The sequence below is a fragment of the Heteronotia binoei genome, chromosome 2, assembly GCF_032191835.1.
Source record: "Heteronotia binoei isolate CCM8104 ecotype False Entrance Well chromosome 2, APGP_CSIRO_Hbin_v1, whole genome shotgun sequence".
Taxonomy (NCBI): Eukaryota; Metazoa; Chordata; class Lepidosauria; order Squamata; family Gekkonidae; genus Heteronotia; species Heteronotia binoei.
The window spans coordinates 134179713-134204291 of record NC_083224.1 but is presented as its reverse complement, the minus strand read 5'-3'; the positions used below and the strand labels follow the sequence as shown (position 1 = coordinate 134204291).

At 41.4% G+C, this 24579-nt stretch overlaps 2 protein-coding genes across 6 annotated transcripts in view; one reads left to right on the top strand and one right to left on the bottom strand.

Annotated features, from left to right (window-relative positions):
* Positions 1 to 10634, top strand: part of ZZZ3 (zinc finger ZZ-type containing 3) — a 97695-nt gene extending 87061 nt beyond the window's left edge. For all 5 annotated transcript variants that reach the window (XM_060232047.1, XM_060232049.1, XM_060232050.1 and 2 more), the window contains exons 10-12: positions 4059 to 4193; positions 8432 to 8532; positions 9303 to 10634. In XM_060232047.1, coding sequence (XP_060088030.1) covers positions 4059 to 4193; positions 8432 to 8532; positions 9303 to 9447 — 381 coding nt within the window. In that variant the 3' untranslated portion in view covers positions 9448 to 10634. The remainder of the gene's footprint in view (positions 1 to 4058; positions 4194 to 8431; positions 8533 to 9302) is intronic.
* A 2013-nt stretch (positions 10635 to 12647) lies between these two features.
* Positions 12648 to 24579, bottom strand: part of AK5 (adenylate kinase 5) — a 199252-nt gene continuing 187320 nt past the window's right edge. The window contains exons 13-14 of the mRNA XM_060232045.1: positions 19261 to 19452; positions 12648 to 13939 (exon numbers count right to left, since the gene is read on the bottom strand). Coding sequence (XP_060088028.1) covers positions 13829 to 13939; positions 19261 to 19452 — 303 coding nt within the window. The 3' untranslated portion in view covers positions 12648 to 13828. The remainder of the gene's footprint in view (positions 13940 to 19260; positions 19453 to 24579) is intronic.

Here is a 24579-nt window from a genome sequence, read left to right as displayed (position 1 = left end):
CACTGATGGACCTTTGCTCCATATGTTTATTCAATCCCTTCTTGAAGCTGGCTATGCTTGTAGCTGCCGCCACCTCCTGTGGCAGTGAATTTTTGGGGCAGAAACTGGACTGGAATGGATCAAGGGTGGATGCATCCTCTAGGAAAGCCTGGAGTTCAGCCACCGCTCTCTCCAGTATCTTACCCAGAAATGGCAAGTAGGCGGTTGTTGGTCAGGACCGTAGGGTCCAATGCTGATTTCTTTAAGAGCAGATGAACCACTGCCTCCTTCAGTCTGCTGGAAAGGTCCCAAAAGAGAGGGACAAGTTGATAATTTTTCCCAGGGGGACCCGAATGCCCTCCCTGCAGGCTTTAACCAGAAAGGGCACGGGTCAAGAAGGCAAGTGGTTGGCTTCATAGCTGTTGACATCCTCTTGAGAGAGTCAGCTGAAGTGGTTCATAGTTGGACCTGAAGGTGGGCTGCAAGTTGGAGACCCCTGCCTTACTGTATCAACTGTGACCAGGAGGTCCTGGTGGAGAGAGAAGACTATCCACTAAATAAGTTGCAAATGCTTCACAGCCAATATCCAGTCTCCTACCATTTTGTCTTCTGGCAGTGAAGTCAGCAATCAAATAGTTCTAAATGACTGGGCTGGGCATGACTTCACAGAAGCAATGGAGGCTGCATAGAATTGTCTCTTAGCGGCCTTCACTGCCATCTCATGGACTTTCATAAACGTGCTATAAGGTGTTCTTGTCACTCTGTCATGAGTATGCACTACACTTAGGTTCTTTCTTAGGTCATGTCCAAGGATCATGGAAAAAATCCAAGTGGGCAGCCGTGTTGGTCTGAAGCAGTAGAACAAAGCAGGAGTCAAGCATGACCTTTAAGACCAGCAAAGTTTTATTCAGATTTATTCAGATCATGGAACAGTTAAGACTACTCTCAGACCATCATTCTCCTAGAACTCAGGGCCATTCTCCCAGCTCTCCTAGTTTTTACAAAATTTCAACATTTGATCCAAAATCTAATCAGTCTCACTACTTGATTTTAAAGGGACTTTGCAGTGGAGACAAGAAGACATTTTTTTTGGTCTTTTTGGCTGCAGGTGGCCGAACAAAGCTGAGATGTGGCCTCGAAAAAACTTTCAGAATTGCTCACAGGTGTAGAAGAGTTCTAGCATCACACAGTAGCCTGATTTCTGTTCCTACACAAAGCATCTGTGAGGCTTCTAGGACTGTAGTCAGGAAGCTGTCTCTCCTTTTCCCTCTTTCATTACAGCTCCTTCTGCGTAGAAATGCCAACAATCAGGGAAGGAGGATGGTTCTTTGAATGCACAGATGACCCTTTGGAGCATACTAATCTTAGGTGCAACTGTGCAGTTTGTAATTAATGACATCAATTCCAAAGCTATGAATGATTTCTCCTAAAGGCTTACATAGAGGTTGAATAACAAGGGGGATAATATGCCTGTGGAACCCTACAGGACAACTCCCACATTGAAGATAGCTGGTCTCCAATACAACCCTTTGAGTCCAGTCTGTGAGGAACGATTTAAACCAGTCCCCTGATACCTACTTCAAGCCTCCAAATGTCTTGACAGGATGGTATGATCAAAGACTGGAGATAAATTCAGTAGGAGTAGCAAAGAAGCATGGCTTTTCTCTACCTTCAGACAGAAGTCATCAACTAAAACCACCAGGCTGTCTCTGTGTCATAGCTGATCCTGCACCTTTCTGAAAATAATCCAGAGAAGATGGGTTATCCAAGGGGACCTGGAGTTGATCCACTACTGCTCTCTTAATCACTTTGACCCAAAAGGACAGATTACAGACTAGGTGATAATTGGCCACATCATTTTTCTGTAAGGAGGGTTTTTAAAATAGTAGATAAAGAACTCCCACATTTGGCTGGATGAGGGAAAGTGGACTACAGTTAGTAATTGATATATGATGTACATCAAGGGGCTCATTAATGTTCTTGCATAATTTTATCTTCTGGGGTGGCCAAAGATGAAGTTCACATAGTGGTCTTCATGTATACCAGGACCGTGTCAATATGGATCACAGTAACTGGGTCAAAATGGTCCATAAGCAGACCAGATGGTGTTGTATTTCTTCTGCTTGGCCTATAGAAGAATAGGAGATTGGATTTATACCCTCCTCTTCAGTACCAAAGGGAGCTTACAGCTTTCCTTTCCCCTCCCCACAACAGGCACCCTGTGAGATAGGTGGGGCTGAGAGAGTTCTCCCATAACTGCTCTTAAGCAGAACAGCTCTGAGAGAACTTGTGGTTGACCCAAGGCCACATCAGCAGGTGCATGTAGAGAAGTGGGGAATCAAACCCAGTTCTCCCAGATTAGTCTGCACACTTAACCACTACACCAAACTGGTATATTACAACTGGTATCCAAATCAGAGCATACTTGTGATATTTTATCAGTAAATTTTTGCTAAACTGTCACTGCTAATTATCTATTCTAAGAGTGTGCAGCCCCCCCCCCCCCCTCGCAATGGTATTTTTCAGATCCAGGTATATTGGAGCTGAAAAATAAATTTCCTGGTTTCCCAGATTCCAAATACCACTATGGTATTTATATATTTTTTAAGGTTTCACTATTTTTTTTGCTTCATTATTCCCTGTGGGAAATCTTTCCAGTGGGCGGTGGAGGGGAGTTAAAGGTACTGGTACCAAAATTGCACGGAAACTGAAGATGCCTATCCTTTAAATAAGAGCTAAATTTCAAGTCAGTTGGACCAAGGAGGCCAATTCTGTGGGCCCCTAAAGGTGCCTCAGATGTTCTTCACTGTATTCTATGGAGGAGGAGACTTGAAAATATAAAACCCGAGAACCATCTCCTTAGGGATGCTGTTGCAAGCTATTCCTAAGTCCAGCCTATATAAAATGTAAGACTCTCAATGCAGAACACAAGGATCTACCTTCCAAATCCTGTGAACCTGAAACAAACCAACTCCAACAACAAAAAGTTGAAACTGACAGACTTTTACCTAAAGCTCAACAAGAAACACAGGGTGGGGAAAAGGACTTTTACCTAAAGCTCAACCAGAAACACAGGGAAAAGGAAAAAACAGTCTTGGGATCCTGCAAATGCTGGCTTCTAGAATACCTAGTTAATCCCTAATATTTCCAGGATTTTTCAAGACCCATTTTTTGGTATCCCAGACACATTAGGGAGAATTGAATGTATCTGAAAAAACTGATAAGGTATTTTTCAAACAGACATTCAACAAGGTTGTATCCAAGTGCACATCCTTAGTCTGCTCTTGAAACACTTAAGGTTCAGGGTTAGGAGTCAGCAGATTCTGTGATATTTTACTGGTTGATTATATGGTTACAGAGAAATAACATTTCTTTGCTAGGTCTTCCAGTGGGCTCTATAACATGTTCTGTCAAATTCATTAATAGGTTTTTTGAAAGCCTCTTCCCAGATGTTTTATTACCTTAGCTCCACAGTAAGCCACATGGCTGGCTTCTACCTCAAGAGTGGGAGGGGTTGATGAGGAGCAGTCTTGTCAACCACTTCAAGGAGTTCATGTTCCAAGCTTCCATTGCAGCCTCAACAGAACATAGGTTTAGAATCCTAAAATCCCCTACATAATTCTAGAATTGAGTAAGTCCCATGAGCTTGTGTGGGCAGACTATGTAAACTGTTTCCCACTGGAGTGGGGGTGGGGGGGAAGCCATATTCATTCTTGCCTTGGGTAGATAGTGGTCAGACTATGGTTCATAAGAAAATAACAATTTCCTCTGACATTTATTGTTTTCATTCAGAAAGAAACAAACTTAATAAAACCTATATTGTAACTACAGTATATTGCAACAAACTTTACTATTCTGTTTCCAGCATCTGTGACTAATTACTGCTATATTCAGTGATACCATAGCAAGAGGCACACTTAAACAGCAGAATACAAATGTGATAGTTTTTTTCTATGCCAGTTTGAGTCAGCTAATTTACTGTAAAGCATCAAATATTAATTCATGAATCCCATTTACCCTAAGGGTAAGAATGGTTTTAGTTGAACCATATTCTAATCTGTCTTTTAAAAAAATAACAGGATGAAGAAAGTATTCCTGTAGCGTATCGAGGATTACCAGAATACAAAGAGCTGCTTAAATTTAAAAAATTGAAGAAAGCGAAGCTTCAGCAAATGCACGCAGAAAGTGGCTTTGTTCAACACATAGGCTTCAAGGTAAGTACGGATCTGGAACCTCAAATCTTTGACCCACCAAATACCAGAAAATAAGAGTGATGTAATATCATTCTGTCTTCTAGTGTACTTCATAATTACTAGAAATTTTATAGCACAAATGCTCCAAAATGTGATTCATGAGGTCTTTGAGATCTATGTCGCTTTTTTATTTATACAAGTGACTAATACTGTAAAGAATCTCAGGGAGGTCCCAACCCCTTTATCTCCTTTTTTTCCCATGCCACTGCCTTCATTGTCTCATTTTGATAGATGCTTGGTTCCTTTAATTTAATTTCTCTTTATCTGGCTTCTTTTTTCTGCTTGTTAGGCCATTGTATTACTGATTTCAGTGAAGGTTTGCTTGTTCAAAGAGATTCTTGAGCTGTCGGTTTAAACCACATTGTGTTTTTTTTAACATTCATATGATTTTGTTTTGCCTATGTTCTGATCTGTGTTACAGTTCTTACTTGTCACTTTGCTTGTTCTTTCTCTTCCCCCGTATTTTCCTTACAAAATTCTCAATTCTGAGCTTCCAAATATTTTGAGACTCCATGTTTTGATTACCTGCCAGTCCCAGGGCTGTGGGAGATTGGGGGAGAAGGAAATGTTCCCTCATATCTGCCGTGACACTAGAAGAAAATCATGCAAGTGCAGTCCTCTTCCTGTTGGGGTCTTGAAAGCATAATGAGGGGAGGACATGTTTTTCTGCATACCTTGAAAGCTCCCTTATCTTTGGGTGATATGGTTTGGTGGCTTTCATTCTCTACACACAGTTCTCTATAGAGTAATATAGACCTTGGGTTAGGCTCAGATTTATAAGAATCTGAACCTGACTGTAAATGGCATGAGGCTTTACAGATTGGAAGAACTTGTAATTTGAAATGTTTGAACATTATGAGGTTAATGGTTATATTGTCCATCTAAAGCTTTGGAATTGGAAACCTGGGTTCAAATCCCCACTTTGCCACGCAGCTCATTGCATGATCTTGACCCAGACAGTCTTTCAGCCTAAATTACTTCATAAAGTTGTGATGATAAAGGAGAAGACCTAGTATGAAGTCCTGTGTTTCTCCTAGGAAGGGTGAGATAAATATGTGACTCAAATATTCCTGTTGAAAGCCCATGAAGTCCAAGAGATTTCAGAGTTTAATGAATGGGTATCCAGTCCACAGATGGCTGAAGGACCTTTTGTTGGGCTGTTTATTAAAAAGAATTCTATGCTGTATCATCTGATTTCTTCTTGAGGTAGCTTAAAATCATCATAGATAATATTTCCCCTATGGTGGTAGCCAAATGGAGTGCTCCCATTGGCTGACAGATGCACTCAACAAACCATTGGACCATCATGCATCAGTCACAACCTCTGGATTCCCATTGGCTGACTCCCCTGTCCCCTACCTACTGCAGGTTCAGGATCACTGAACAAACCATCAAATCCAGTCTTACCTCAGAGACAGATAAATCTCTGATGCTTCTTAGTATCCTCTTCACCCACTGGCCTCAGAAAGGGCTACCGCTCTACTACAGCCTCACAAAGTGCTTCCTCAGAGGCCATGGCTGCTGCCTCTTTCCTGCCCCTCCCTCCTCCTTGCCCCAGGACAGATGAGGATTGGCCCACTGGGAAAGCTACTAACCAGATACTGTTGCTGCGCAGTGAAGGGAGAGCCCTCAGCTGAATAGAATGCAAGAGAGTCTACCCTGCAAAGCAGTTATTTTCTTCAGGGGAAAACCAATCTGTTGTCTAGAGTTCATTTGTGATAACAGATCTTTAGGCTCCAGCTGGAGGTTGGCTTCTCTAGGCCTGGCAGCATCCTTTGGATGACTTGATGCCACCTGACTGGCATGACTTAACTAGACTTAGTTGCTTGCTCCTGTTCAGCAGCAGCCCCCCTCTGACAACCAGTGTGACTTAGGAGTTGCCAAATACAGGTTGGCAAATTCATGGGGAACCACTGTTGCCAATCTCAAGGTGAGGGCTGGAGATCACTCAGAATTACAAGTGCTTTCCAGATGGCAGACATCAGCTCCCCTTGAGGTGGGGGGGAGTGAATGTCTTCACTTGGGTGGGTGGGAAGACAGCAAGGGTGGGGGGCACCCAACCAGAGCCTCCCTCTCTTGAGCATGTTGTATTTTTCTTCACAACAGGCCTTATTCCTAGTTTAAAATAATAATTTAACACTATTATAACAACAAGCTGTTGAAAATAATCCGAGATTTAAAATAATAATTTAACACTATTAAAACAACAAGCTGTTAAAAATAATCCCAGAGATATAAACGTAATAAAATATCCTTAAAATAAATAAATTATTCTTAAAATAGACCTCAGACTAGATACAAACTTTAAAAAGCTAGAAGGATAAAGCTCCTAATTAAAAGCCTGGGTAAAAAGATATGTCATGTTTCAGCACCTAAAAGAAAGTAATTTAGGCACTAAGCAAGCCTTAAGAGGGAGGGCATTCCAAAGTCAAGATGCCAGTACAGAAAATGCTATATTTCTAGATGCCACCTGCCTCACCTCTGAAGCTGGGAGCACAGAGAGGAGGGCTTGAGAGGTAAACTGGCAGGCTGGATGGAATGGGAGAAGATACCCTGGTAGACACTTCTGGTCAGGCCCATAGCCAGAAAATTTTCAGTGGGGAGGGGCGACAGAATAAATTTTTGTATGATGGGCCCCCTGCTCTCGCGGCCCTTGCTCTCTCTGCTGCTGCTTCTCTGGTGGCCCCCATCTCCCCACTGCTCTGGCAGCTCCCTCCCCCCTCCACAACGCCACCCCCTCCCTTCCTCCCTCCCACCCTGTGAAGCGCCAGCTCCTCCCGGGTCTCTTTCCAGGCACCCCCCGCCGATCATGTGATCATCGGGAAAAGCCGCAGCGAGGCCGGCGCTCCTCTGCCGGCCTTCCAGCGCTCTTTGGAGCTTTAGCACTGGGGCAGCGGTGAAAGGAAGGACCAGCAAGCCCTGGAAAAGCGCCCACTGCCGAGGAAGCTGCTGATGTGGTGGGCACTTTTCAAAGGCTTGCTGGTCCTTCCTTTCGCCGCTGCCCCAGCGTTAAAGCTCTGGAGAGCCCTGGAAGGCCGGCAGAGGAGCACCGGCCTCCCCGTGGCTTTTCCCGTCGATCACAAGATCGTGGGGGGGGGGGGCGGGCCTAGAAAGAACCCCAGGAGGAGCCGGCATTTCACAGGGTGGGAGGGAGGAGGAGGCACTGCGCAGAAAGGAGTGGGAGCCGACCAGAGCTGCAGGGAGATTGGGGGCCATGAGAGCCACAAAGAGCGGGGCTGACAGGAGGGGCCATACTGGTCAAAGGGAGGGTTCGATGGAGGGGCCATGCCCCCCGCCCCTCCCCGGTGGCTACAGGCCTACTTCAGGTACCCTGGTCCCAACTATTTTATTTCCCAAACAGCTTTCAAAGGTAACCCCATGTAGAATGTGTTACATTAATCCTACTTAATTGTGATTGGAGCATGGATCACCATGGCTAGATTATGCTTTTAGAGGAATGACCAAAGCTCATAAAAGATGCTGCATGTCTCAGCTGACACCTGAGCTTCCAACCATAGACCAGGACCCAATATTACCTCAAACTACAAACCTTCTTCAGGGGGAGGGTAGTCCTTCCAGGACAGGCTGCCTCTGCAATCCTCAATTAGCATTGACCAACAGCACCTCCCATTACTTTCTCTGTTTCAGACATTCACAGACCCACCTGATTCAGCTGTTAAAGAGAAATGAGGTAGAACAAAAGAGAAGCCATGTTGGATCAGGCCAATGGCCCATCCAGTCCAACACTCTGTGTCACACAGTGGCCAAAAAAACCAGGTGCCATCAGGAGATACATCAGTGGGGCCAGGACACTGTCCCCCCCCCCCAGAACCAAGAATACAAAGCATCATTGTATCATTGCCCCAGACAGAGAGTTCCATCAATATGCTGTGCTCCATATGTTTCTCCCTTCTTTGAAGCTGTCTGTGCTTGTAGCTATCACTTCCTGTGGCAGTGAATTCCATGTGTAAATCAAGAGAGGAGAAATACCTTACTGCCAAATATTTTTATTCTAACCTTCCCCTTTTCTCCCTTCCCCCAAATATGTTGAGGCTTAGAAGAATTTCTCTCAGGAGAATGCAATGATACCTGTTGCCTTGTTCTCATCTGTTGGCTGTTGACCTGAAATACCTTTTAGTTTTCTAACTTACCTTTGAAAATCTTTTCTTGACTGTAGTTTTGCTGATTTTTCCCCCCAGTGTGATAACTGTGGAACGGAACCCATCCAAGGGATTCGGTGGCATTGCCAAGACTGCCCTTCAGAAATGTCTTTGGATTTTTGTGATTCTTGTTCTGACTGGTAAGCAGTATGTGTGGATGACTGTTGGTAGCAGTGCTCTTGGCTTCAGTAAGGCCTAATCACAGTGAAGATTCTTTTCATATGTTCAGAATATCTCCAGTGCAAATCAAAAGGCATCTAAATGGAAGCACCAGATAAAATTCTGATGTGTATAAGATAGCAACAATGATCTTGTGCAGAGAAAATGTATTTTTAGATGTATGTACTAAAATATAATCATATATGACAATGATCAGAAATCTTTAATCTCGACAATGTTGGCAATAGCTGTTATCATGATTGCTAAAAGTTGGAAATGCCCACATACCCCTACGATTAAAATGTGGTATGGTAAGTTATGGGACCGGTATGTAATGGGAAAGCCAATGGATAACTCTTTCTTCAAAAATGATACTGATTTAGCTATAGATTATGATTTGCTTTGGGCTCCGGTTTTGGAATTCTTTGGGAATATTTCCTTTTTGCCTAATAGAATGAATTGTAGGCTATTTCTTTATTCTTAATACCTAGCATATTAAGTATTGTTTTTGTAAATTGTTTGTTACATGCATCCAATTAATTAAATTGGATTCTTGTATGTGAGATTTATATTTTTATTTTTTATTCTCCCTATGCTCCTATTGTATTGGATTAGATTCAATAAAATGAAATCTATTTTAAAAAACAAAACAAATAAGTATTTTCTGTTTTAAAAACGTATTCTCTATGAGATACTAATTTTAAAAACTCTATATTTGAAAAAAAAAATTTTTTTTCCTTTTTCCTTTCAGTCTCCATGAAACAGAGATTCACAAGGAAAATCATCGTTTGGAGCCTATTTACAGATCAGAGATGTTCTTAGATAGAGACTACTGCATGTCCCAAGCTGCCAGTTATAATTACCTTGACCCCAACTACTTTCCTGCAAATAGATGACATGGGAAGCAAAAGGCAACTTGAAAGCTTAGGATCCTCTTTGAAAACCAACAGTGGCACTGTTGCTGATTCAGTGCCCACCCTGGAAAGACACTTGCTTTCCTATGGAATGTCACTCACAGTATGAGGGCTTCCCAGGCATCCTCCTCACACTATTGCTCTCTGATCTGTCATGATTCTAGATCATTGAACAGAAGCTGAACATTCCTAGTGTGGGGGAGGTTTTACTGGGGAGGTTTTTCTTTCACCACGTTAGTCATTTTTAGGTGGTGAATCTAAAGAGAGGAGTTTTTAAAAAGTGTGGCCAGAAATGAAATCACACGTTAAAGATAGTCAGTTCCAAAGATGGTAAGAACTTGGCTATTAGGAGATGCAGAAATGAAGTACTTACATTAAAAACATTTTAGTAGTTTGCAGTTTTGTTGTGAAATAGTTTTCAGCACAGAAACTGACTTTTAAAGGCAAAGTTTTAACCGACGACAGTGTTTGCTTCTAGGTCGTATTAAAACGGTCACTGTCTCTGTGATGGTCGGTAACAGGCCTGTATTAAATTGGAGCTGCTTAATCACATTGACACTTCTTTACTTTTTCTTTCTTTTCCTTTTCACCACAATAAACTTTAATTTACCAACAGTCAAGCACTACAGGAGGCAAGGGTGGCATTGCTTCCTAACCCAGCTCATGGTGTGTGAATATTATAAAATTGTCACGCAGATATATTTTTAAATGTAATGTTATATACGATGACCATGTGATGTGTACAAAAAATATGGTGAAAAGTGCCAGTGGTAGTAACTGTGTAAAGTCTCTAATAACCCAACATTAACTCTTATAAAGGAAAATACACAGCCTTCTGCCTCTGTATTTGGAGTTGGTGATACAACTCATCAAAGAAAACTGCCTATTATAAATCATATATGGTAATAATTTTCCTCTTTTGTAGTATGCACAAGATCCATGAGAGATTGTATTTTTATTACTATTTAAACAAGTGATTAAATTTAGCTTGAGCAGTGAGCAAGAGTTCACATGCATTCTTTTATACTGCTGGATTTTGTTGTGCATCATTTAAAACATTTTGTATGTTTCTTCTTATCTGTGTATACAGTATGTTCTTAAATAATGTTCAATTGTCAGGAGAACTGTGAGAAATAAACTATGTGGATACAGTCTGTTTATATATAGAATGCTTACTGTGACTTTTTTTTTTCTGAGAAAGTTTGACTTTTGAACCAAAATTAAAATGGAGCATACTGTTTGGTTAATAAGACTAGCGGGTACCTGACCCTGTTGGGGCTTTGTGTGTCCTTGTGATCTTTCTCTGTTTGCTCACCCTCTTACAGGATTAGACTCCAGTACCTTGATCCTAACACACCTACCCAATTCACACATCTACCAAATTCATAACCCTGAGTATGCTCTAAAATGCATGCTTCTGCACTCAATTTAGAGGGACTGGATTGTATCCCTAAAAGCAGTCTTCACATAGAACTGCTTCCTATGCTGGAATGATGTGGGTAGCTCTCGTGATAGCATGTCAAAACTATTCATGTCTCTAAGAAATCATTAGATCACAGCAATTTCATGGAAGTATGTGTAACTGAAATCAAGAAAACTTCCATGTAATTTGTGATGATCATGATATGAGTTTCCTTGTTTTTATAAATGCTGTCCTGACCCAAGTCTCAGACAAAATAAATTTTTGTATGCTTTGCTAGCCTAAAAATGGCAATGAATTAAGCAGCTTTGAAATATTTGTGATATATTTTAGTTAATATATCATTATGACATGTATTACTTGTGATTTCTGAAACACTATTTCAAATGTAATAGATTTCCATTTGCTTAAACAAAAACTTGAATTTTCAGAATAACTTAGTCTAAGTGTTGAACTTAAACCTAAGAAGTAACTAACAAAGAACTGGCTGGTGCATTGATCGTTTTTATTTCAGTTTTTAATCGCAGTGTTAATTTTCACAGTATTTGTTCAAGTGGAATCACTTTTTGCTGGAGGAATTTAAGCATTTTAAAATTTATATGCAGTACCATTTCTAAACGACTGAGCAGTATAACACATCGTCTGTAAGCATATCTCATTCTTTGAGAAATTTAATAAACCAAAAAATATACAATGTAAAAGAATACACCTAATGTATTTCACGTTTCTTTTATAAAGGAAAACTGAATTGCTTTGGGGAAGCAAAGTCACTATTATGCAAATAAAAATATTTTTTCATCTTTACTGTTAAGTGTCAGTTTTAGGAAAATATGGCTATTACACATCTGTTTTTGTCAACTTAGAATGCTATCAGATGGTATCAGAGTATTAAAATGTAAAAAAGGGGGGAAAGGAACAGAGCTGGTGCTCTGTGGGAAAGATTGCAGTTATATATTCTCCACTCCCATAATCCTTTTCATTCTGAGGGTTATATCATTCTGTAGTTTTTCTGTTGGGACATCCATGTGACTTTGTCATCACACTTGTGCAACTGGTGCGATGAGATTTACTTTATAAGCGTCCAGTTTGAGCTGTCCCCAAATACATGGTAGCCAGCCGGTCAGACAGTGGCCCTCCTTATGCTATAGTCCTAGATAGAGAATATATTTTGACAATTGCACTTCCAATATATTTCCTTCAATATATTCAGTATTCACAGTTCTTCTGACCCAGCAACAGATCTACTCAATATTAGAGAAGATGGCTTATTTAATCTCATGTGCGCTCAGAATATCTTACTAAATGTTTGACATTTGCTTTTATAGGAACTGCCTGCAGACACTTGTTGCTATCTGAAAAATATCTGCCAAATCTCATATTTTAAATGATATGAATGTTAAAAAGAAAGCGCTGGGCCATCTTGGGATCCTTTCTTCAGGCCTTTAATTAGAGAAAAGACTCTAGAACAGTTCTTCATGTTTTTAAAACCACTTTTAACATGTCTGGGTTACTGCTTTGCAGTACTGCAATAGCCATAACATTTCATTAGTTTAAGAACAGGGTGTTGTTTGCAGAAACAGGCAGAAAAGCATTCATAAATTCAGACAGTGTTTTCAGTAAATAATGATAATGCTTACAGTGCAAGTTTCAAGCAAGCTAAAAAAAAGTACAAGCTTAGTGTTTTTATTGTGCTTAAGGCAATATTAAATGTATGCAGTAAAAATAACTAGCCTTAGTATTTGTTCATTCATTTTATTTTGTAATTACATGTTCATTACAAGAAAAGTAACCTGAAAATACAAATCTTCCTCATGTGGTCATTGATAATGAAACTGTTGACAAAGATCATTCATGCAAGCTGTAATGGTGAGTGGTCCAGGAGGAAAACAATCACTTTCGAAGAACACAAATATACTTTGTATGCTGATGCAGAACATACTCAGCATACACAAAGCCCTCAATATTTTGGCTGGCTTGATGCAAGTATGTGTTTTGAGCAAACACATGTGTTTGCTCAAAAGGAATGGAAATGTGGATTGTTAAATGCAGGTGATTTAAATGAAACAACTTCACAGTTTTAATATCAGGCAATGAGAAAACTGCTTAAGATGTAAAACTGAAATTTACAATTATTTTGTTTACTTGTCAATCATATAACCAACATACAAATTACATTCCTCCTTTTAGCAAGTGTGGCTGTTAGATATTTAGCATGTTTTTAACACTCAGACATGATCATAATTAGTATGTGTTTACACAGCAAAATTTGGGACTGCGTTTTTTTTTAACAAGGAAACAAATATTTCTATCCTATATGGTTATTTCAAATTAAGACTCATTTTTATCATAAGTGTGTAGAACGTTTGTACCCAGTTTGGTGGCAATAGCAACAGATCTTGTGTCATGTGTGGTATTAATTGCTTCACATTTAATTTATTTGTTATGTAACATGTTTTATGTTGCTTTTCTGAGAATTGCTGAACTTTCACTGCTTTGTGTTAATGACTGTGCTGTAATGGCAGGCATGTTCCACCTAATAAGAAAATGGCAGAAAACAAATTTTTCAAACACTATGAATAAAGAGCAAGCTTAAAGAGCCTCAAAATTGAATTATTTGTTTGCAGAAACAATAGCAGTGGTAGTCAGTTCTGCTGATAGGCGGTTGACTTAGGCATTCAGCGCTAACTATGTAGTATGGTGATATTAAAGAACAAGATACAATTCATACAAATCTGAGCTGCTGTTTTTGCCCTGTGAAAAGTGCCAACTGTATGATAGCATATGATACATGGGCAGTTACTGTACCATACAAATTAAATTTTTACAGCGTTTACAACATGTGCTAATTCCAGATATCTTTCAAGTCAGCAGCTGTTGCTTCAAGCAGCGATTTCCAAGGACCATTGTATTCATTGTGTGTGTGTGTGTGAGAGAGAACAGCAGTTACTGTGTGTGAAGTGAACGAGATGATGCTGTTTCTTCCTGCTTCAGAAAAATATTGACTGAGGAACATACTTCAAGGAAAACTTCTTCTGGTGTCCCTTCTGCATTTATCTATTAAAAAGAAATATTTGAAGTCAGAAATTTAAATGTAAACAAACAGAGAAACCTTTCTGGTTATCTAATACAGTCTTTCTGAAATTCACCAAATTATGTATGGTTGCCATATTAAGGGCTGAAATCAAATTGCAGGCTTTCTAGATGCGCAGAAAAATATTTTTTGCACCATAAGACTCACTTTCCCCCCCCAAAAAAGTGGAGGGAAAAGTGTGTGCATCTTAAGGAGCGAATACTGCAAAAAATTCACACAAATGCCTCTAAATTCACACAAACAGCTCTAAAAACTAGGTGCGTCTTATGCTCAGGTGCGTCTTATGGAGCGAAAAATACGGTAAGTGGGAAAGTGCAGACTGTGTAACTTCATCCTGATCACTGAACTTCATTTCTGAAAATTTTCACTTGAAACTTCTGTAAAATTCCAGGGTGAGAAAACTAACTGGAATGCTGACATAAGTCTAATGAGTAGGCAGAAACAGCCTGTCTGGCAACTTAGCCTGTCTGGCTACTAGGAGCACTGAGGCCTGGAAAAAAGGTGGCATTCAGGATACCACTCATTAAAAGGGGTGCCCTGTTCTGCTTATATGCAAGTTGTCAGTAACTGTACTCTGTATAAGCTATGCATACCATACACTTTTCTGAAGACACTGGAGATACGTAATAGGGCGGCTATATGGATCCCTCCCCAGCTTTGTGAAGATAGTTTACACTTTAACCCTTCTGGGCAATGGGGGGGGGGTGTGTGGAAAATTGGTTTGCCCATTTAAAGCTTTCTACAGGCACCAAATTCCTATCGAGCCTTCTCAATGAACTGCACTACCCCACTGTGGGGTTTTTTTATTTTTTTGTTTCATCAAAATGGTAAATGGGGTCCAGCTGGCCCCAATAGACTTGGCTTAAAAATGAAAGCACTATGCATAATCATTACTGGGGTTTCTATTTCCTCCAACAAATATGGAAAAAACATTCCCATGTTTAAAGAGATAGACCAACAGCCCAGGGTGGTCGAACTCACGTTACGAGGGTCAGATACAAGATAAAGCAGACCTTGTTGGGCTGGGTCGTGTGTGTCATAAAATATAATGCCAGGTAATAGAGATATAAACTTTATAAATGACAGAGATTTTTTAAAAACTTAAAATACGCTTAAACGATTAGCACTCTTGCAATCTGATAACTGACATCACTTGCTCTGAATTATTGCATCAAAATCTGGAGACAATGCCTGTGCTGTAGCAATCTTGACAATGCTGTTCAGGTGTGTGTCTACAAGTTGCAAACCTACTTTTGATTTATTGACATTCACTAAAGAAATCTCATGGTCAATGTTTTTAGCCTAAAAGACCCAGGGGAAAACATTTAATGGCTGGACATTGCTAGCTTCTGTGCATGTTGCTTCATGTGCTGGTCAGCCAGTGAAGAAAATAGAGGCTTTGCTCTGTAGCTCCTTTGCAATTGAGTAAACCTGGCAAAGGAAGCTGTGATGCAGAAGGAAGCAAGAGAGAAAGAATCAGATGACTGAGTTGCTCACAGATGTGATAGGGAGCCCTCTGGGGGCCTAATCTGGCCTTCGGACCACACATTTGACACCCCTGACCTATTATCTCAATTTAATTGAAAGGTGGAGCAAGCAGTGAAAACCAAAAAAGTTTATAATTTATATCTATAAATTTTTTTTGTTTGCTTTGAAGTTTTACACCATTTTTGGAATTGGGGGTGCAACGACCCCCAAGGGAGACAGTTAGTTTGCTACCTGAATTGTTGAGTATATAGTAGAAGCAGGTAAAAACCGTATGTTTGTGCTCTGTCAAAGCTTTCTTCATTCCATAGCCACATGGAAAAGCTCAGATTGAACTGTGCAGCAGTTTTGGAAATGGGTTTTTTCTGTCCCCCAGAGGATAACCCTGGACATGTTTGAAGGCATCCTCTGAAGCTCACATTTTCCAGACTTGAAGGAGCCATGAAGCCTGGAACTCTAGATGACCCGTGGTCATCTATTTTCTGAGCTAATTGCTTTCCTTTGTCCTTATTTGTTGTTCCACTATTATCACATTTAAGTTTCAGTATTGTAACAATAAAAAATGATTGTTTTCTTAAAAATCAAGTTTTATAGATTCCCAACTGTGTCTTCTTTTAAAAATGGTAGGGCCAATTTGATCCCATGTACATTTGTGTGGAGTTTTGATGTTTTCAATGAGTATTTTTGACCCCAATTCCAAATTTTACTCTCCTTTGCCCTGCATTTTTAAATTGGGTTGCATTTTTGAATGGGTACTTTTTGCATGCGTACACAATGCAGGGATGCTCTAGCAATTTTGGGGGGACTCTATGGGGCCTATGAGCCTGCTTCAGCGGGGAGGGTGGGATATAAATCAAATTTTAAAAAATTAAAATACCACACATTAAGTTTCAGTATTGGTACCATAGAGTTTGGTATGGTACCATAATATTGCCCAAAATTGCTAGAGCATCCCTGCACAAAACCTTAAGAGTTCTCCATGTTTTCCTAGAGCGTCCCTGTGTGATGTGCCCATTGCGATTGGTCACTTCTGGGTGGCATCATTGCGCTGCATGCACCACGTGGTGGTGGGACTCTTCAGGAGCGGGGATCTCCCCAGTAGCCTCCCTGCCAGAAGGTTTGGGCCTGCCAAACCGGGGGATCTCCTGCCCCCATCAAGAACTTAGCAGCCCTATTTCTGAAGGAAGATATTCTTGTCCTGATTTTTTTCTTACTAGCTAATGCCATGACAGAGAGAGCTATCATATTTCCATTGCTTTTTGCTGTAATGTGGGGTCAGTTTGGCCCCTATGCCAAAATAGCATAGTTGGGTTTTTCCCTTGGGAGGGTTAAGAGCTGCTGATTGGTGAAGTTCTTCCAATACATTCCTTTCTAAATCCTGTGAGATTTTTTCCCCTAGATTTTTCCTTGTCTCTGCTTTGATAAAACAAGTATAAGTTGTGATTCTGTAAACATCAAGATAAAAAGGGGGTCATTTTGTCTCATGTCTGCTTGTAAGGATATATTGATCAGAAATCATTTCACTTTTTCCTGCTGAATACTGTGAAGTATGAAATACTGGAACTTTGATGTACTGGAAAGGTCTTGCAATATGAGGATTTGATTTTCATGTTTTTTGTTTTCTGAGTCACTTGTACACAAACCCTCTTTAGTAATGGTAAAATAATAAAAATCAATCCTAGTTGCCTAGTTTGTTTGAAGTGTTGTGATTATGTGACCTAAGGATTTCAACACATTGTACCATAGCTTTTATTTAACTCTTCCAGTCTTTGAGTTTAATATTTATACATTCACTCAAATGAATTTTTCTGGTGTTTATTTTTGACTGAATAGTCTGCAAAACAGGCATTCTTTATGTATTCTTCCACTGGTTAGTGCCTTAATTAAATGGAATAAAGTCAACTGAATGTATTAAGTATTTGGCCAAATTTGGAGGGGGGGGAAGTCCTTTTAAAACATGCTAAATTGAGAATTTATCCTTGAAAGTGTAAATTCTATAATTTTAAGATTTTCAATAATAAAACAGTTGTAGACCCCTTTCGTTTCCAATTCTGCCATTCCACTTGTCCAGTTAAACTATAAGTCAGTTTGTGCATCCTGAATTAAAGTGTCTGTGCTGTTCACATATATTTATCTAAACAGCACTTTTAAGAAAGCATAAAAACTGCATTTAGTTAATTACATATATCATGCTGCACTCATGGGCGAAGAGACAAGGAGAAACCACATGCACAGTGGGATTTTCTGGCCACCTTTCCATGCAGCCTCCCCCCTCCATGCTACTCCCCCAGTGCTGCTCCTGAGGATTAGGGAGCTCTTTATACTGGTGCTCTGTGTCTGTGCAATGAGATACAGACAACAGTTGGCAACCTTCACATGTTTATGCAGAAATATTTTGTACATGGGACTCTTTGCCCAAGGGCTTCATGCTACTTTTCATTGCATTTTTGTTTACTATTTTATACCCCATCTTTCTAAATAGTGGGAACTTACATTGTTTTCTCCCTCATTTTATCCTCACAATAGCCCTGTGAGGTAAGTTAGTCTGAGTACATGCAACTTGCCCAAGGTCACCCAGCAAACCTCCTTGAGTCAGTTACACACTTTCTGCTTAAGAAAAGCAAAATAATGGGAAGCAGCCCTTAGTTGCTGGAATATTTTGGTCTGTCTGTTAAAAACAGAAAGAACCATTCTGAAGCTTGGATTCTCAACCACACTGATAGTCTGAGGTGAAATAGTCTATCTGCTGTTTCAAATGGAGTTTCAACAGAAAGTTAAATCCTGGGGAACATCTGTACAAATTCAGATGTCGCAGCACAAATGCTTATGCGGTCTCCTTTTTTCCCACTCTCGTGTACCAAGCTTGATTTAAAGCATTCGGTTTCATCAAGGCCCAATTTGCTGTTGTGTCTAAATGCAGATTCTCAGTAAACTAGTTTATTTACTCACAGTAAACTTTCAGTTTATTTACCACAGATGCAAAATAGGTAAATGCCTAGTTTACAATCCAGGTTTCTGTGGAGTACATGAGCTCCAATTTACTGCAGTCCCTGCACTGGATGCTGACAAGTTGGACTTCGATCAAATCAGGAAGTCTTCAATCAAGGTCTGTGAGAGAGAGTAATGAGGAGGTGGGAAGATTGAGGGGAAGCATAGGACCAAAGTAATAAGCTGTGTTTATGTCCCATAGTACAATTTGTCAGGACATCAAATACAGTCACTGGAAACACAAGGCTGCTGCTTGATTATTCTTAGCTGGTGTCAATTATGCCTTAAACATTGCAAATAAGTCTCTTGCAGCTTTATCTTTGAGCATTTTTAACACTATTAGTAGCCATAAAATGAACATGGAGCAATTTTGTTATAACACCTACAAAAATGCATGGCGCTGCTACACTCAGTCCTATTATAACTGGGTTTCTGTAGGGCTGTAACACATCTGAGACCTCAGAAATGCAAGCCTGTAACAAGAACTTGGTGTTCAGAATCAAAAGTTATTGTGTATGCCAAAGTTGTAAGCAAATGGCTTTCTACAATACCATTCAAAGCTGCTGATCATTATTGGTACCTAATGGTTTTTTGTTTAACAATACAGAACTGTGGCTAAAAATTCTGTAGAGACAGTATAGGTACAGAAGAAGATATATGTGAACATTTCTAAGCAGGAACTCTTGTCTGCATTTTGATATAGTGAATGTTATGACACAAATATACCATCTCAGAGTATTCATAGACAGTTGGTTTACCTTTACATGAATAGGGTGAAATAACAGTGGTCCAACACAGCAACACAATTTACCTTAAACACAGGAATTTTATTTTCATAATATGCAATCACAGGCTCAGATGTCTGGTAGTAACTTTGAATACGCTGCATGATGACTTCAGCATTGTCCATGGGGCACTGGTTGCTTTGACTTTGCTCCAGAAGACGACTGCTCATTGTCTTAGAGGAACAGTCCATGCAGATTACCAGGGATGGCTCTGCAATCTGAACAAATACAAGAAAAACAAATCAAGTGCCTTTTCCAGGGTTTCCCCCCACTTTTGAGTGCTTCCCTCTGAAAAGAACAGAGCATGATCCTGTGCTTATTGTTTCTTAGTCTATAATATGTCAATGACTTCTATAATGTGATTGATAAGAAGTAGTGTGTAGCACACACCCACATAAAGGATGACCATGTTAGAATAAATAAATATAGCACCCTGTGTAATGACATGGGTGTTCAGAACATATTCTCATTATTTCAGTTGCCCTTTTTCCTGTGGTTTGGTATGGTTCACCCAGAAAAACCTGACTCAGTGATATAAAAAAAAGTAATGGAAGGTTTAGGTGTTTCTTACTCAAGAAACCTTCCCCAGGACTTGTTATCCCTGTTCAGGTGTTCACTCTGAACTAGGAAAAAGTCAGTGGTCAGTCCCCAAGAGACTCCAAGACACTGAATTCATGCATGAAATGGGAGTTGTCCTCAGCCAGCATCACTTGGTCATCACATTTAAAGGGACCGCTTGCATTTTAAATGCCTTTCTTCCATTTGGAAATAATGAAAGATAGAGGCATCTTGTTTTGGGGCTTGTAGAATTGGACCTCCTAGTCCAATCTTTTTGAAAACTGGGAGTTGCTTTGACGACTGGATGCTATGCTGAAAATTTGGTGCCAATACCTCAAAAACAGCCCCCTAGAACCCCAGATATTCACGGGTCAATTCTTCATTATATTCTCTGGGAATCAGTCTCCATAGGGTATAATGGAGTGCCCAGAAGACATATCCTCCCCCCCCCTCCGATTTCTGATACTCGCGCTAATTTTTAATTTAATTTTAATTTGTAATTTATTCTTGTTAATTTTATGTACTCTATATAGCCCATTGGGAATGATAAGAATGTAGTAGTTACGGATCTGGAAAGTGTGCAATAGACATTTGTAAAGCTCAAAAAAAGCCTTTTCCAGTGAAAACGAGGCTTAAGATTTCTAGAAAAGCCCATTCATATCTGTGAAATATAGAAGATTTCAATGCACGTCTGAGAATCCAGTGACTGAGGTTCACTAAACTGTACATGCCAAAATCCACCTTTGTCATTTCTACATTGAGAAAGAATGGAATGGCTGCTTGGCTGGCCCTTTAAGGACATTTACTTTATGGACAGCTTATCCAATTCTTGTTCTTTTGTTCTGTTTGATGTCAAAAATGAGATTTTGTAAATACTTTATGATTGTAATACATTTACAGTGATTTTGGATAATTTTGTGACCTTTTTGGACATTATTGAACAGCGACTCAACCTGGTTTCCCTTACACCCAAAGGAAACTGGCAATAATATAATAATAATAATAAATTTTAATTTATATCCCGCCCTCCCTGCCAAAGCAGGCTCAGGGCGGCTTACATGACATAGTACATTGTACCATGACACAACAATAAAATTCAAAGCAATTAGCAAGTAAAATACAATTACATATAAACAACATCTAGATTAATAGTTTAAAATTACAATATAACATAAAATGGTGCTACAGTCTAGATATGCATATAAACATAGTTTTTATGGTGATGGTGAAATGGTTCCACATTAAAAGGCCAGCTGAAAGAGGACGGTTTTACAAGCCTGACGGAACTGATTAAGGCTCCGTAGGGCCCGTACCTCCTCTGGTAGCTGGTTCCACCATTGGGGTGCTGTTACCGAGAAGGCCCGCTCCCTTGTCGCTTTTAGTTTGGCCTCCTTTGGCCCAGGGATTTTCAGCAGATTTTGTGAGCTAGATCTCAGTACTCTCTGGGGGGGAGAGACGGTCTCTAAGGTAGGCAGGTCCTCGGCCATATAGGACTTTAAAGGTAATAACCAGCACCTTGTAACAAACTCGGTACACAATTGGCAGCCAATGCAGTTCCCGCAGCACAGGCCATATATGTTCCCATTAACAGCCTGACTTCCACGTTCTGCACTAGCTGCAGTTTCTGAGTTCAGCACAGGGGCAGCCCCATGAAGAGGGCATTACAGTAGTCTAACCTTGAGGTGACCGTTGCATGTATCACTGTTACCAGGTAGTCACGCTCCAGGCAGGGAGCCAACTGCCTCGCCCGCCTAAGATGAAAAAAGGTGGATTTACCAGTGGCTGCTATCTGGGCTTCCATTGCCAGAGAAGACTCCAGTAGCACCCCCAAGCTCTTGACCCTGTGCACTGCTTCCATTGGCGCACCATCAAAAGCCAATAGGGGAATTTCCCCTCCCAGACCGCCACTGTCCAGGCAAAGAACCTCTGTCTTCGCTGGATTTAACTTCAACCCACTCAGCCTAAGCCAACCTGCCACGGCTTGCAATGCGACGAGGCAGGAGCTCGGGTGCTAGAGCTCCTGAAACTCTGATTCTACCTGACTGTTTAGCTGCTTCAAACAGAAAAGAATTGCAAAATTGTAAACTGGAAGAGGGACAGCCTAACATCGGAGGGTCCTGCAGAGTGTCAGCTAAGTTTTATCTTCATCCTACTGTTTTCGGCGAGTGGGGCCTGGAGGGGATGTGGAGAGTTGCTAAGATGGCGGTCTGGAGTGTGGGTGTGGCCAACCGGGGCTGGGCGACGAGTGGAGCCGGACGGAGCCGAGTGGAGTCAGAGGGACCTGTACGGGGAGTGGGCGCTGGGTCGCTGAGGCTGTCGGGCACAGGGAGCAGAGCGCTGACAGGGGAGATTGGTGGTGGCGGCTGGGCTGCTTCTATTTTGGGCTCGGGCAAGGAGAAGGACCTTGAAGCAATCACCCTGGCACTGATGAGCGCACGGGTGGAGCGGAGGTCTACGAAGAGCCGGACGATCTTACAAATAGAGTTGTGGAGCCTTACTGTTTGGCGGGGGAGCACGAGGGGAGCCTCCAACCCCCCCCCGGGCCTGCCAGGTTACACGGAGAGAATATCGGACTCAGGCTCGCTCGTTCGCTCTATATGTGTCACCTTACATCCCGTTCTACATCCTGCTGTATGACTGCTGCATTTAACTCTGCACTTTACTCCACAATTACACCGTAGAGAATGCATTTTATCCCACTATTACACCAGAGAAATTGGGGATCCTGCTTTTTATACAAATTGCAATTTGAGAACTGTACATCTACGTTATCTATATCTACGTTACAGAAGCACAACAGCACTTTACTCTGTGATAACAACTACCTCCAACCACTGCCAGTTTATAAACTAAGTTGCTTAGGGGTTTGTTAATTAACTTATAGAGATTAGTTGGATTGATTGGTTTCAGAATAATATATATTTTTGGCAAATGAATTAAGCGTGAATTATTTTCAGGGTGGGATTTATATTTAAATAATTAGCCATTAGAATTAAATTAAGTATTTTAGCCAATTGATTTAAAAAAGAGAGATTGTGGGTAGGGCTTTAACTGGGTTGATTGACTTGAGAATTTGCAGCTGGCAGGACGAAGTGGCTTCGGGAGTTAACCAAGTGTGGTGTGTGAGTTGTGCATTGGTAGTAGCTATGACAGAAGTAGCCACCAGCGGGAGATGACTGGCCTAGGGATTCCAGTGCTCCTGGGGAGAAGGAGGTATGACGGTGGGAACAGAAACAATACAAGGGAAGGAGACCGAGACCAGATAGTGCTCGACCACCTTCCAGTCTGTGTCCCATCCCGAGGGTGACAGGTAGAGGGGCCAGGTTGGATGGCTCGCCTCCGTCATTGGTGTTATGCAATGCCAGGTTCATTAACAATAAGACCTCTGTCTGTCAAGAGTTTTTACTCGAGAAGGACATGGACCTGGCTTGCGTGACTGAGACCTGGGTTTGGGAGGGAGACACTGTGGCTCTCTCACAAACAGCTTCCCCGGGTTACTCAGTCTTTCACCAATCACGGACTAGCGGGTGGGGGGAGGAGTGGCCCTATTCATACGAGAGGCTTACTCCTTTAGGGCTCTCCCAGCCCCAGAGATCGAGGGTATTGAATGTGCCGGTCTGGCGTGGGAGGTTGGAGAGGGGTTGGCAATTTGGCTGGTGTACCGACCGCCTAACGCACCAGCCAGTGCCTTACCATCACTGATCGAGGCTGCAACAGGCTGGGCATTGGAGTACCCAAGGCTGGTGATCCTGGGAGACTTCAATGTCCATGCTGATGACTCAGCCTCTAGTCAGGCGATGGACCTTGTGTCATCCATGGCGACACTAGGACTCTCTCAGTTTGTTACATCCCCCACCCACCAGGCGGGGCACATGTTAGACTTGATCTTTGCAGCCGGGGTTATGGTGGACAATATAACTGCAGAAACGGTGCCATGGTCGGACCACCTTGCCCTCAGGGCTTGTGTGGATGCTCCACTCCAAACCCATTTAGGCAGTGAGCTTATTATGGTTCATCCGCGGAGTCAGATGGACCCGGAACGGTTCCAAATGGCTCTACGGGATCCCTGGCCCCCTGGCGATTCTCTTGATGACCTGGTTGATGCCTGGCATGGCTGGCTCTCCAGAGCCATCGACGAGATCGTACCTCGATGCCCTCTGCGACCTCGCATTAAGCTGGCCCCATGGTATACCCCAGAATTGCGCCAGCAGAAACGAGGTCTCAGACGGCTAAAGAGGCAATGGCGGCGTACTTGGGACGAAGCAACTAGAACATCTTATAGAGAGTTTATGAGATGAGATGGCAGTCAAAGCCACAAAGAAAATATACTTTGTGGCTAAGATTGCGTCTGCAAATTTGCACCTGGCACAATTGTTTAGGACAATTCAGAATCTCACAACACTATCACAAGGCAGGCCAAATGTTAAGGAATTAGAGATAGGCTGTGAGGCTTTTGCGAAATTTTTTGCAGACCAGGTCATGTCGCTCCGCCACGACTTCCCCGCCACATTAGATACAGTATGTGAACTTGAGGCTATGTGCCTGTTTTCCGGTTTGACCCTGGATCGCTTCAACACACTCAGCTTGGAGGAAGTTGATAGAATCCTCTCTACTGTACATCTAACAACTTGTGATCTGGACCTATGTCCCTCCTGGCTAATTAAAGCTTGCCAGAGGGAGCTAAGATGTCCTATACAGTACATCATAAATAGATCCCTCTTGGAGGGCCTTTTTCCAACACCCCTTTTTCCAACACCAGGCTATGGTCCGCCCCCTCTTGAAAAAGG